This window comes from Pelophylax lessonae (genome assembly GCF_965119305.1).
Source record: "Pelophylax lessonae genome assembly, chromosome: 1".
Taxonomy (NCBI): Eukaryota; Metazoa; Chordata; class Amphibia; order Anura; family Ranidae; genus Pelophylax; species Pelophylax lessonae.
Genome location: NC_138768.1, coordinates 133,423,849 through 133,438,239, shown reverse-complemented (window position 1 = coordinate 133,438,239; position 14,391 = coordinate 133,423,849). Strand labels below are relative to the sequence as shown.

The following is a 14,391-nucleotide window of genomic DNA, read 5'->3' as shown; positions in this document are numbered from 1 at the left end:
CCCTGAACCGCTTCGTGCAGGTACGGAAGTTTTGGATGGAATCCATCTGCATGGTAAAGGCGTCGCTGCACTGTCGGGATTTCTTAGCCTCCATAGATATCAAGGATATCTACACATCCCTATTTATGCTGGACACCAGCGGTTTCTTCGCTTTGTGGTCGCAGAGGAGTATTATCAATTTGTGGCGTTACCCTTTGGTCTCGCCTCAGTTCCCAGAGTGTTTACCAAGGTCTTAGCACCAGGATTCCTATCCCATTTTGCCAGGATCTCCCTCTGCAGAGGTCTTGTGTGAAATTGAGTAAACGGAACCGCCTCGAAAGTGAAAACCATGAACCCCAGCACTTGCATGCAAGTCCTGAGAGATGACCAGTGGTTGGACAACAGCAGCTGAATCACATGCTGTAGCTTTTGCAGTTTTCCTCCATATGAAACACTCGAGCCGAGACCAAATCCAGAGTCAATCCCAGATAATCCAACCTTTTGGACGGAGTCAGAGCTAGTTTCTGAAAATTCAGCATCCAGCCGAACTCTTGTAAAGTTCGCACAATGATTTCCAGATCACTCTGTAAGACGGAACGCAATCCTGCTCACAGAAGAAGGTCGTCCAGGTACCCCAGTACTGCAATTCCTGTCTGAATTAGGCGAGATGTACTGTCTGAGTAAGGCGAGTACTGCCTAGGTATCCCAATCATCCGTTTTTTTTTTTTTTTACATCCACTACCAATGCAAAAATGAATGAAAAACGGACCGTTTGTCCGTTTACATCCGTTTTTCGTCCGATCCGTTTTTTTAACGGAAGAAAAATAGGGCTTTCATCCGTTCAAATAAACGGATATTGATTGAAGTGGATGAAAACGGATGGAAATGGATGATCACCCGTTGTCACCTGTTTGTTTTTCTATAGGAATGCATTGATGTCCGTTTTTCATCTGTCAACGGATGGATGAAAAACAGACAAACTGTCCGTGTGTGTGACAGGGGCCCAAGGCCGTGCATACTTGGAAACGAAAGAATATATTATTATTACATGTTCTTATTATTTTTGGGAAAGTGGATTTTTTTTTTCTTCTTGACCTTTATGCTGACCAGTTCTAACTGTGTTTTAGCCCCCTTTCTCACTCGGCGGACCCCACTAGCTCAGCGGGGATCGCTCCGTTGATCCCTGCGCTGAGCATGTGAATGACAGGTCCATCTCCGCTCACTGTGTAGAGACGGACCTGTCAGAGTCCCACTCTCCTCTATGGGAAGTTGAGATGAAAATGGACAGCCTGTCTGTTTTCATCCGACTCACTGGATCAGCGGATCTTGTCAGATTGGATGCCAGCGGACACATGTCCGCTGACATCCGCCTCCCAAAAGGGTGGCCTGATCAGGTCTGCCTGAAAAACAGACAGGCGGACCTGATTGGTCTGATCGTGTGAAAGGGGCCTTAGGATTGTAATTTCTCTTTCTCTTATAAAGGTGCAAATCAAGGAATTAGATGCCAAAGGGCGCTGAAAAAGAATGGCCAAGGCCGACAATTGGCCTTTTATCGTGGTCAGCACCAGGCGTTGATCCACCTTAGTCTGTGGGAAGGCCAAAACCCTCGCCACTGAAAAAGGAGCGTGGGTGAAGACCTTGTGACTCACACCAGGCAAAATATGCCCTCCAGGTACGATGATAAATCTTCCCAGAGGAAGCTTTTCTAGCTTTTAGCAAGGTAGGAATGGCAGCCGACGGGGTACCCCTGTCTCTCAAGACTTGGCTTTCAAAGCCAGCGACTGTAAAGCAGGATGGAAGATCGGTCCCTTAGACAGAAGATCGTTTCTTAGTGGAAGCCGCCAGGGAGGTTCGACAACCATCTGCATAATGTCTGCGTACCAAGACCGACGCGGCCAGTCTGGAGCTACCAGCATCTGTTCCGAGGCTAACCTGCGGAGGAACCTGGACAACATTTCAGAAATAAAAAAAGAAAAAAACAGACACTAGGTCCCAGCAGGGAAATCCTAGCCTACTCCTGACGCTAGGCAGCAAAGAACTGGATTAGAGTGGTACTGGCTGGAGGATATAGGCCAGAGGGACGGCCCCCTGTGGGTGTGTCTATATGTTAATGTTGTATTAACAAAATTACTGCCTAGCTTGCTCCTGCGGAGAAGGCCAATACCCCAATCGTGAAGACTGTATGAATGGGCGGCGACTGTCAGAGGACGTAAGAGAAAATAATTTTACGGTAAGATTTTACAAAAATTCTATTTTTAATCTTGTGCATTGAGTACTGTCCGTAATACTTTTTTTATTTGCGCTAACATACAATTTTCAGGACAAGCTTTTGGGGTATGTCCCCTTCATCAAGATCCAAGCAGTACCGATTTCACAAAATACAATAAAAGCCATACAGATATTATCACTATATCGATGATATCTTCATCATTTGGACAGAAGGTGAGGAAAATCTAAAACCATTTTACTCATTGATCAACACCTTTCATCCATCTATCAAACTTAAAATGGATTACTCTAACAGGCATGTCAACTTCCTAGACATCACAGTACAGTGGCGGAACTACCAGAGTCACAACAGTTGCCATAGTGTCTGGGCCCTGGAGTTCCACCACTGTTGGGGGGCCCGTTTGTCCGTTCATTTTCCCCATTCATCTGTTCGTTCCCCCCCCCGTGGACTGGGGTGTGGCTGACTGCAAAGGGGAGGCAGAGCTGGCCACTGCAGTGTTGAGTCTGGAGCCCCGCCTATCCTCTCCAGGGAGAGAGAGAGAGAAGCTGTGTAGAGAGGTGGAGGTAGACACTGAAGAGAAAAAAATGTCAGCTGACCACCTGTCACCAATAGCGTTAAAGGGGAGGAGCTCCCTGAAGGCGCGTGTATACTGAGGGGAAATCAACTGACTGATAAGGTAAGTGACAAATTGTTATTGCAACTGATCCCAACCCCCACCACCTCTGCTTCTTACTGACCCCCCCCTCCCACCACAGATCTCCTCCCTATTCCCCCCCCCCATCACCTCTACAACAGATAGGAATGAGATCTGCGGTGGGGGGTCAGTAAGAGGTAGTGGTGGGGGGGTGATACCACCGCTGCCACTAATCCCACCCCCTCACCACCACCGATGCCACTAATCCCACCGCCTCACCACCACCGCTGCCACTAATCCCACCGCCTCACCACCACCGCTGCCACTAATCCCACCCCCTCACCACCACCGCTGCCAATAATCCCACCCCCTCACCACCACCGCTGCCACTATTCCCACCCCCCTCACCACCACTGCTGTCACTATACCCACCCCCCTCACCACCACCACCACCGCTGCCACTATACCCACCCCCCTCACCACCAATGCCACTATACCCACCCCCCTCACCACCACCACCAACGCTGCCACTAGTCCCAGGACTATTGTCTCCATTGGAAGATTTCCCTCTAAGGCTGCATTCACAGTGTAGCGTCTTTGTGCTAATTCTGTTTCAGACAGCATCGTCTGAAATCTGTCTGAAACAGAATTAGTGGATATACTAAGAGGGTGCCTGTGAGCCGCCTATGAAGCACGGGATCATCCCTTCAGCTCACTGTATTCCCCAAAGGACCACTGTTACGGACTTTCTATTTTGATTATGTATTGCTCCTGATGAAGCAGCTTTGGCCACGAAACACATATGCCATGTCTATGCCGGACCCTCATCCAAAGAAAGCAGTGAGAAAATTATCAGGACTCCTTTATGGCACACAGGTCTGACATCCTTCAAAAGATCGTAAAGTTTCAGCGATATTGCCCGAGGTCTGCGTGCGCTTCCCTCTATTACAGATTAGAGCCCACAGTCGGCTTACTTGTAATTATACTTGATGCGGCAGAGCAGCCGCTTGGCTGTCATTACAAGTAGCAGGAGGGGACGTGCCCCCACCCCTCTCCCGCCGCCTTCCGCAGCACGTCTGCCAGCTGGCCGAAGACCCGAACAAAGCCATATTAGGCTCTGATCGGGTCTCAGATTTAAAAACCCGGAAGTGATGTCATGACATCCCTTCCAGGTACTGGACCCTTAAAGGCCTTAAAGGCGCCAGGTTTAAAAGAAGAAGAAAAAAGACCGCATTCAAAACAGCCAAACTCTGCGTTTTGAATGCTTTTAAGTGCAGAGGAGGGTTTGGGGTCTTTAGACCCCAGATCCCTCCATAAAGAGTACCTGTCACTGCCTATTACTATCACAAGGGATGTTTACATTCCTTGTGACAGCAATAAAAGTGATCAAAAAAATGTATTTAAAATTTTGTAAAAAAAAAAAAAAAAAAATTTAAGAAAAATAATTAATTTAAAGCACCCCGTCCCTCAGTGCTCGCGCGCAGAATCGAACTCATACACAAGTCGCACCCGCATAGGTAAACTGTGTTCAAGCCACACATGTGAGGTATTGTTGCAATCGCCAGAGTGAGAGCAATAATGCTAGGAAAAGACCTCCATTATAACTCTAGACTGGTAACCGTTTAAAAAATGTTTAAAGCGTCGCCTACGGAGATTTTAACCACTTGCCGACCGCCGCCCGACTATATACGGCGGCGGTCAGCCCCTCCCAGGCAAAGTGACGTACTGATACATCACTAGCCTGGGAGCCAATAAGGGGCGAGCGCGTGCCGCCGGAGGCGCACTCCCACTCGTGCCCTAAGAAGCCCGCGCGTGTGCCCGGCGGACCCGATGTCCGCCGGTCACTCGCGATCGTCGGGTGGAGAGGGAGAAAGGCAGGCGGCTTTGTTTGTCATTCTTTCCTGTGTAAAAGCACAGATCATACGATCCTGCTATGTAGGACTGTTGATCTGTGCTGTTACACCACTAGCCACATCCAATCACAGTTAGAAATACGCCCCTAGGGACACACTTAACCCCTCCCTCTCCAATAAAGTTAACCCCTTCCCCTCCAGTGTCATTTTTACAGTAACAGTGCATATGTATAGCACTGATTACTGTAGTAATGTCACTGGTACCCCCAAAAGTGTCAAAAATGTCAGTCAAGGGTCCCGCAAAAAAAAATCGCAGATCGCCGCCATTACTCGTTAAAAAAAAAATAAAAATGACAAAAATCTCTCCCTTTGTTAGTAAACGCAATAACTTTTGCGCAAACAAATCAAAATACGCTTTTTGCGATTTTTTTTTTTTTTTTTACCAAACATATGTAGCAGAAAACAAATTGGCCTAAAATGTTAAAAAAATATTTAGATTTTTACATTTTTTGGGGGGGAATTCCATATAAAAAAAAATGTGAAAAATAGTTATTTTTTCAAAATTGTCGCTCTTTTTTTGTTTATAGCGCATGATCAAAAAATCGCACAGGTGATCAAATACCACCAAAAGAAAGCTCTGTTTGTGGGGAAAAAAAGGTCAATTTCATTTGGGTACAGTGTCGCACGACCGCGCAATTGTCCGTTAAAGTCACGCAGTGCCGAATTGCAAAATAGCCCCTGGTCAGGAAGGGGGTAAAATCTTCCAGGGCTTAAGTGGTTAAGATACCGTAGTTTGTCGCCATTCCACTAGTGTGCGCAATTTTAAACTGTAACATGTTGGGTATCCATTTACTCATAATATTTCACAATATAGAAAAAAAATTGGGCTAACTTTACTGTTTTTTTTATTTTTTTTATTTTTTTTTTTTATAATTCATGAAAGTGTTTCTTCTTAAAAAATTTAATTTGAAAGACCGCTGCGTAAATATCGTGTGACATAAAATATTGCAATGATCTCCATTTTATTCTCTAGGGTCTCTGCTTAGAAAAAAAAAAATATACCGTGTATGTGTATGTATATATATATATGTATGTATATATATATATATATATATATATATATATATATATATATATATATATATATATATATCAGTTTTTGCCTTTAGTTATACTTTTAGCATGGTAGCTCAGGCCCAGTTTTTTTTTTCCTAGCAGACTTTGTATTGTCTGCCCTCCCCCCACATCTTGGTAGGTACGCTGTCAACAAATGTGTAACGTATTACTTCATTAACCAGTAACATGCTTTAACATTTTATTTCATTGCTCATCAGTTCCATCAAATGTGACATTTGAGTTTTGGGTGGGTGCCCATAGGTTGAAGGACCTGCCCAGAGGCGTAACTAGAACCTTCAGGGCCCCGATGCAAGAAACCATGAAGGGCCCCCCAGACCCCTGGCCGGGGCCCTTCCCTTCAAGCCCGGGGCTCTTCCCACTAATCCTGGGGCTCTTTAATCTCATTGCATGGCCTTTTATTCTGGTCCCGCATCAGGATCCTTTCACAAGTTCTGCAGTGGGCCCCCTTCCTGCAATCTTGGGGCCTCCCCACAGTGGTGAAATGCCAGGGCCCGGTCGCAAGTGTGACCTTTGAGATCCTAGAAGTTCACCCACTGGTTTGCTACCGGGCCCCCTGGAGCATGGGGCCCGGTAGCGATTGCAACCCCTGTAGTTACGCCCCTGGACCTGCCAGTTTCTACCATGTCTGTATAGTTTCCATGGCAAGATTTCTTTGCAGACATTTGTGTCACTAACCCCTACTATAAAGACATAAGGGATTTACTCTATTTATTCAATCTGCATTATGAAGTAATTATGAAAGGAGTGAGATGCCATAATTTGGCTTTGTACTTTGCCTGGAAGGCTGGGCTGTCCTCATCAGTGAAGAGGCAGCATGTAGTCCTATTAGTTCCTGCCCTTCTGGTTTAGATGTTTTTTGTAAGATTGACATACAAGGAAAAACACCTGACTTTTGCACTTTTTGTGGATTTCTGAAGCTAAATATAGATGTGCTTTTTTTTTTTTTTTTCTTTTTAAGGTCTTGAGACATTCAGCCAGTTAGTTTATAAAGACCGCACTGGAGCAGTAAGTATTAATTATGTAGAACTCTTCCCAAAGGTTTATGGATGGGGTGTGTGTGCGTTTCGTTTTCCGTGAGAAAGAAATACAAAGGCTGCCATTGGCTGTTTTTATATTTTTATAATTTTTTTTTTTTTTGACTCGCAAACATGAGAAAAGGCTTATGAGACCCATAATTGTTTAATTGTACTTCATTGCGGGGAACCTTATTTCTTAAAGCAGTCCCTGTGCAGTGTGCACTGGTATCACTTTAGTGTTCAGGGTCTAGATGTCTCACCAGGTATTGAGTTCCTATGTAGGTTGCTGTGAAATCTACAGTGAAGATAACAGGCACAAAAAGAAAAAACAGATTGGTGCACAGCTCAGGCAGACACTACCACTCACCAGCAGAGATGTATAGTAACTAAGTAGAACTACTTCACTACTGTACTTAAGTACCGAAAGTCGGTATCTGTACTTTCCTAGAGTAGATTTTTTTTTTTTCTCCTACTTCCACTTTTACTTCACTACATTTCTTCAATGATTTCAATACTTCTACTCCGATTATTTTTTTTTTTTTTGTGCTGCATAGTTACTTGTTACAATTATAAAAATGACCACTGCCAGAACAGTAGATGGCAGGTTTCATAAAGCTCAAAACATGTGTATTCTCAGTGCATACGAAAATAAAAGCTACTGTATGTATAAATGCTGTATTTGAAATAATAAAAAACAATATGATGTTCAAACTTTTGACTTATTTCTTTAATAACTACATAACACAGTACTTGTACTTTTACTTTCAGTACTTGAGTAGCAATTTTATTTTTCAAAACTACTGGTAATTTTACTTTCAGTACTTGAGTAGCAAAATTTAAAAAAAAAATGTTGAATACTTTAGTACTTCTACTCAAGTCACTTTTTGATCGAGCACTTCCACTTCTACTCAAGTCACTTTTTGATCGAGCACTTGTACTTTTACTCAAGTATGGGTTTCGAGTACTTTATACAACTCTGCTCACCAGTTTAGGAACAGTAACGGGTGGTGCAGGTCTGCTCCAGGCTCTGGAAAGGTCTGACTATATTGTTGGAATCCACCTGGCTGCCTGATTGGCAGCTGGCTCCACCTCTCAGTGCTCTGCTAAGAGCTGAAGTCTGCTGCTCCCTGCCCATTGTTGACATTCACTGCTCTGAGCAGATGAGAACTTGGCAATCAGCGGTCATGTGAGCGCTTAGTTCTCGGTCTTAGAGCTGACATGGGACAGCTGCAGCATTACACCACTGCTGCAGCATGGAGGTGAGTATGCCCACTTTATTGTTATAAGTATTGGGACGGCTGCCTTTTCATGCACATAAACTTTATTGGCATCCCAGTCTGTCTTAAGGGTTCAATATTGAGTTGGCTCACCCTTTGCAGCTTCAACTCTTCTGGGAAGGCTGTCCACACGGTTTAGAAGTGTGTCTATGGGAATGTTTGACCATTCTTCCAGAAGCTCATTTGTGAGGCCAGGCACTAATGTTGGACAAGGAGGCCTGGCTCGCAGTCTCTTCTTTAATTCATCACAAAGGAGTTCAGTTGATTTGAGGTCAGAACTCTGTGCAGGCCAGTCAAGATCCTCCACCCCAAACTTGCTCATCCATGTCTTTATGGACATTGCTTTGTGCACTGGTGCAAAGTCATGTTTGAACTGGAAGGGGCCATCCCCAAACTGTTCCGGCAAAGTCGGGAGCATGAAATTAACGAAAAAATGTCTTCACCGGAACTATGGGGCCAAGCCCAACCCCTGAAAAACAACCCCCACACCATAATACCCCCCTTCACCACACCAACTGATTTGTACCAGTGCACAAAGCATTGTCCATAAAGAAGTGGATGAGTGTATTTTGGGGTGGAGAAACTTGACTGACCTCAACCTGATAGAACTCTTTTGGGATAAATTAGAGCAGAGACTGCAAGCCAGGCCTTCTCGTCCAACATCAGTGCTTGACCTCACAAATGCACTTCTGGAAGAAAGGTCAAACCTTCCCATAGACACACTCCTAAACCTTATGGACAGCCTTCCCAGAAGAGTTGAAGGTGTTATAGCTGCAAAGGGTGGGCCAACTCAATATTGAACCCTACAGGCTAAGACTGGGATGCCATTAAAGTTCATGTGCGTGTAAAGGGCAGGTGTCCCAAAACCTTTGACAATTTAGTGTGTGTGTGTGTTTTTTTTTTTTAAGTCCACACTTCTCCTTTATTGTAAGCAGCAATAGAACTCTTAGGATTAAAAAAAAAAATTATAAACTGCACATAGGTTTTCACTAAAACGGTAATGCAGATATGAAAATGATTTATAAAAGGTTTTACTGTCTCCTTGACATACTTTTTTTCTACTAATACAAATGTGTATAAAACATATTTTCTTGCTCTTCCTCTAGTTCCTAATAAACAAAACTCAGATTACTGACTTTCCAAGGTTTGCCCACAGAGGAATACTACTGGACACTTCCAGACATTATCTGCCTCTAAAGATTATCCTAAAAACTTTGGTGAGTGACATGAACTTACTGTTAAAAAAAATTCTAGTACAGACTACATAATGTGGGCTAATCTGTGCACAAAAGAAAATGTGAAATCAAAAAGGATGTTTTAAATCCCAATGAAGTCCATAGCAATAAAAACGTAGGGATGGTTTCAGGAAGGTCAGCCAAAAAAGTCCCAGAGGTTACATTCATATGACACTTTACGAGGATAGGGAGGACACCAACGTGCAGATCACCAGAAAAAACCAAATGGCTGCTTACCAGAGAAAAATGGTCTCTCAAACTAATGAGTTGACCAAATTGAGCTTATGTGTAGTACCAAGATTGGCCACAGGATGTCTCCTTATAGACTCGCTGTCAGTCAGTCAGTCCTCCTCTTGCTCACACACCGGGCTGTCCGGGGTCACTTCCTCAACCCTTCTCTCTTTTTTCTGGTGATCTGCACGTTGGTGTCCTCTGTAACGTTAAAAAACCATACCCCGTGAAGAAACCATACCCTCGTCACTTCCGGTCTGAAACAGCTGAAGAGGGGCAGTAGTGCGCATGCTCAGAGCCCCGGATACGTGATTGAAGAAGAAAGAATTTGAGAAGTGCGCATGCTCGGTGGGCATGAAATTATCACGGCACTGTTTCTAATGTTATACTTGTGGCGGGTACATTAAAACACTTCGGGTGCAACATAAATCATGTCCTCTCCTATCGCTGTATCGTCCCTCATCTCCGGTAATAAATATAAAAGCGGCGGCGGGTGTATGAGACGTAAATGTGACGGCGATCGCAGCTCCGTGATCCGCTTTTATATTTATTACCGGAGATGAGGGATGTTACAGCGATAGGAGAGGACATGATTTATGTTGCACCCGAAGTGTTTTAATGTAAGCGCCGCAAGTTTAACTACCGTGAGAAATCCATACCCTCCGTAGCAGAACCGGAAGTGACAAGGGTATGGTTTTCTCACGGGTATGGTTTTCTCACGGAACATCCTCCCTATCCTCGTAAAGTGTCATACGGATGTAACCTCTGGGACTTTTTTGGCTGACCTTCCTGAAACCACCCCTACGTTTTATTGCTATGGACTTCATTGGGATTTAAAACATCCTTTTTGATTTCACATTTTCTTTTGTGCACAGATTGTTTCGATATATGAGATTAATTTCACTATATGCACATATGTCATTTATTATTTTATGATACCACTGATTATTTGTACTAATTTATTTACACTCATTCTGGTGATTTGGTATTACCTATACTATAATTGTAGCGCAGCACATTTTTCGATTTTATATCACTGTGGTTTTTCTATGATTCCTTTGTGCAGCAGCTCATCACAATAATTTTCTTTTAATAATCATTTTCATTGATTAGCGCAGAAATACCACCATTTTTACTATATAATGTGGGCTGCCTTTGCTGAACTCCTGAAAATGCTGATCCTCTGGCTTCAGCGCTTTCTAAGTTACTGACCAAAACATAGTAGCATTCTCAGCAGGTGTTTAGCAATGGCGGCTCCTGAATTTCTTTATTAAAGAATGCGAGTAAGGTGTGTGTGTTTTTTTTTTTTTTGTCCTGAAGTGACCACTTTAGACTAAAACATCCTTTGGGAATAACAGTTGATGAATTAAAGGGATAAATTCATCTTTTAAGAAAAATAATAAATGCAAATATTTTTGCAGAAAAAAATGTGCATTTTTCGTTTTCCTGAAGGAACCTGGAAAGCACTGCAGTTCGGCCTAGAAAGCATTGCATCATCCCAAGATAACTTCTCCCACTAATAGCATGTCTATTTTTTTTTAAGCTATTTCCCTAGAAGAATGAATGTCCTTCTTTTTCTTCTTTTCCTTTTTTTTTTTTTTTTTTTTTTTCTTTTTTCATTCTTTTTTTTTTTTTTTCCATTTTTTTTTTTTTTTTTTTCCGAGACTCTTCCTACATCGCTGGAGCCTCATTTATTCGATTGCATCTCTCTGACATGGTCATCCTCAGCTTAGCTTTTGAAGTACTGCATCTTATATTACCGCACTTCTCCTTTTCACTATTTTAGTGGAGGATGTGTCTGTCTTTTAAAGCGGTTGTAAACCTAAAATAAAAAAAAAAAAAACTGCAAGACAGAAGCATAATGAGCTAGTATGCATCGCATAAATTACTTACCTTAGAACGAAGCCCCGTCACAGACCCCCGGACACCGCTGCGGGTGCTGACATGATCCCTCTTCCGGGTTCGGCGGCTCCGGCGCTGTGATTGGCCGGAGCCGCGATAACGTCACTCCCACGCATGCGTGCGGTAGTCATTTTCCGGCAAGCTCTCGGCAAGGGAAGCTGAAGGTCCGCCGGACCTTCAGAGCGCATGCGCCACTCGCGTGATCAGCTGCATGCACTGAAAATATATTAATTGTACCTACAGGTAAGCCTTATTATAGGCTTACCTGTAGTTAAAAGTGATAAAAAGCGGTATACTACCGCTTTAAGGACCCAACCGGTAAGTGGTTGGGAGGCCTTTCTGGAGCTCTTCACTCAATTCTTCACGTTACTTTGTGAAACCATGTCTGACTGGTCAAAATCCCTTAAGAGCTCTAACCATTGCTGGGTTTGATCCCTTGCTTAATCACTGCTGGACTGGAAGGATTTTCCCCCTTAATGACCAGGCTGTTTTTTGCAATTCAACACTGCGTTACTTTTAACAACTGCGCGGTCGTACGACGCTGTACCCGAATAAAATTGACCCCTTTTTTTTTTTTGTTTTGTTTTTTTTCCCCACAAACAGGGCTTTCTTTTAGTGATATTTGATCACCTCTGCGGTTTTTGATTATGCGCTATAAACAAAAAAAGAGCGACAATTTTGAAAAAAAGCAGTATTTTTCACTTTCTGCTATATAACATTCCCAATAAAAAAAAATTTAAAAATCTAATTTTTCATCATGTTTGACCAATTTGTATTTAACCACGTTTTTGGTAAAAGAAATTTCCAATAAGTGTATTTTGATTGGTTTGCGCACAAGTTATCATGTCTACAAACTAGGGGAAAGATTTGTCATTTTTTATTTTTACTAGTAATGGCGGCGATCTGCGATTTTTAGCAGGACTGCGACATTGCAGACCCTTAACTGATGTAGCACTGCCCCTTAGAGAGCCGCTGAGAATTACACTTCTTGGGTTCCCCTGGGTTACCCTTAGCAAATGAAAGCAGATGAACATTAAATACAGTCCTTGGCTGTCAACAATCAGTCCAGGGGATGTGTTTTTTGTGTTTTATTTAGAACTGAGATAGGAGAAGGGATGAGTGGGATACTCCCAACGTTAACTATGCACAAATCCTGAGGACAACAGACTGTAGAATGTGGCAAGGCCACTGCTTCACCTTGCCACTGAAGTGAAGAGAGATTAACTGTTCCCGCTTTAATATACTCTTCAGGGTTAACAACTTGGCACCCCCTTTACTCTCTCTGCCTGTGTGCTGACTCTAGCCGCTGGAATGGTCCCCTTCCTGGGCAGACCCTTCGGCACCGACACTGTTTTTCCAGAGTTGCTCTGCCTTTACCTCCTCAGTCAGCTTCACTGAACCTCTGAGTTCAGCCACACTTTGTTGGTCCACTAGGTCGACTGCCTGTGACCACCTTCTACACCTTCAGAAGAGGAGACAGCCATCACTCTCCTTCTGGGACTTGGCTTCCCACCCAAAGACCCCATGCCACATGTGCTCCTGGCTTTTATACCCTATTCCAGGATGCACCTCTCTCTGTGCAAAAGCCTGTGCGTCATTGGCCAGGTTTACTCCACTGTCCAAAGAGCCTCCTCATTGGATACAGTGGGGACACTCCCTCAGCCCACATGAATCGCACATCGAGCACACCCAGCAGGCCTAACTACTGACCAGGCTCTCCTGATAAGCAGATAGAGCAACTACGTTTTACCTGCCTAGCACCTACCTAGGAGGGTGCTACACTGACATTTGTTGACACTTTTGGGGGGACAAGTGACGTTGCTACAGTAATCAGTGCTAAAAATATGCACTGTTACTGTAATAATAACACTGGCAGGGAAGGGGTTACCATCAGGGGTGATCAAAGGGTTAAATGTGTACCTAGGGGGTGATTCCAACTGTGGGGGGGGCAAAGACTTGGTGGATGGAAACGGGGCTCCCGTTTTTTCGTTTTTCCGCAATAACAGGAACGCAGGAGCTCTGTTTCAATCAGCCAGGTTCCCGGCAGCGATCGCGGCCACTGGACCCATTGCTTAGCTGCAGGGCTAGGGAGTGGGCGCGTGATCGTGCTAATGCGTGCCCGAGACCCACTCCTGCGAGCCGACGTACCCATACGGCGGTTTTCGCAGGAGAGCCCGTCTGCCGCAGTAGATCTGCGGCGGCTGGTCTTTAAGTGGTTTAAGAACACACAGAGCAAATGGTTGCTGCAAACCTCTCATATTTTTATATGCCTCTCATATCCGTACATAAAGTATCTTGAAGTTTTCATACCCCTTGAAAGTTTCCACATTTTTCATGTTTCAACCAAAAATGTAAATGTGTTTTTTTTTTTTTTTTTTTCCTATGGGGGGGGGGGGGGGTGGTGTGATAGACCAACACAAAGTGGCACATAATTGTGAAGTGGAAGGAAAATGATAAATGGGTTTTCAATTTTTTTTTTTTTTTTTTCAAATATGTGAAAAATGTGGTGTGCATTTGTATTCAGCCCCCTTTATTCTGATACCCCTAACTAAAATCTAGTGGAACAATTTGCCTTCAGAACATATCCTATTAGTAAATAGTGTCCATCTGTGTAATTTGATCTCCGTATAAAAACAGCTGGTCTGTGAAGCCCTCAGAGATTTGTCGGAGAACCTTAGTGAACAAACAGCATCATGAAGGCCAAGGAACACACCAGACAGGTCAGGAAAATGGTGGGGAGAAGTTTAAAGCAGGGTTAGGTTATAAAAAAAATTATTGCAAGCTTTGAACATCTCACGCAGCGCTGTTCAATCCATCATCCAAAAATGGAAAGAGAATTGCACAACTGCAAACCTACAAAGGCATGGCCGTCCACCTAAACTGACAGGCCCGGCAAG

The 14,391-nt window shown here is 43.7% G+C and overlaps 1 protein-coding gene across 1 annotated transcript in view; it reads left to right on the top strand.

Moving 5' to 3' along the window:
* The window catches only part of LOC309555456 (beta-hexosaminidase subunit beta-like), a 119,126-nt gene that overhangs the window by 53,185 nt on the left and 51,550 nt on the right, over nucleotides 1–14,391 (top strand). The window contains exons 4-5 of the mRNA XM_082257481.1: nucleotides 6,792–6,838; nucleotides 9,233–9,343. Of these exons, the coding sequence (XP_082113607.1) occupies nucleotides 6,792–6,838; nucleotides 9,233–9,343 (158 nt within the window). The remainder of the gene's footprint in view (nucleotides 1–6,791; nucleotides 6,839–9,232; nucleotides 9,344–14,391) is intronic.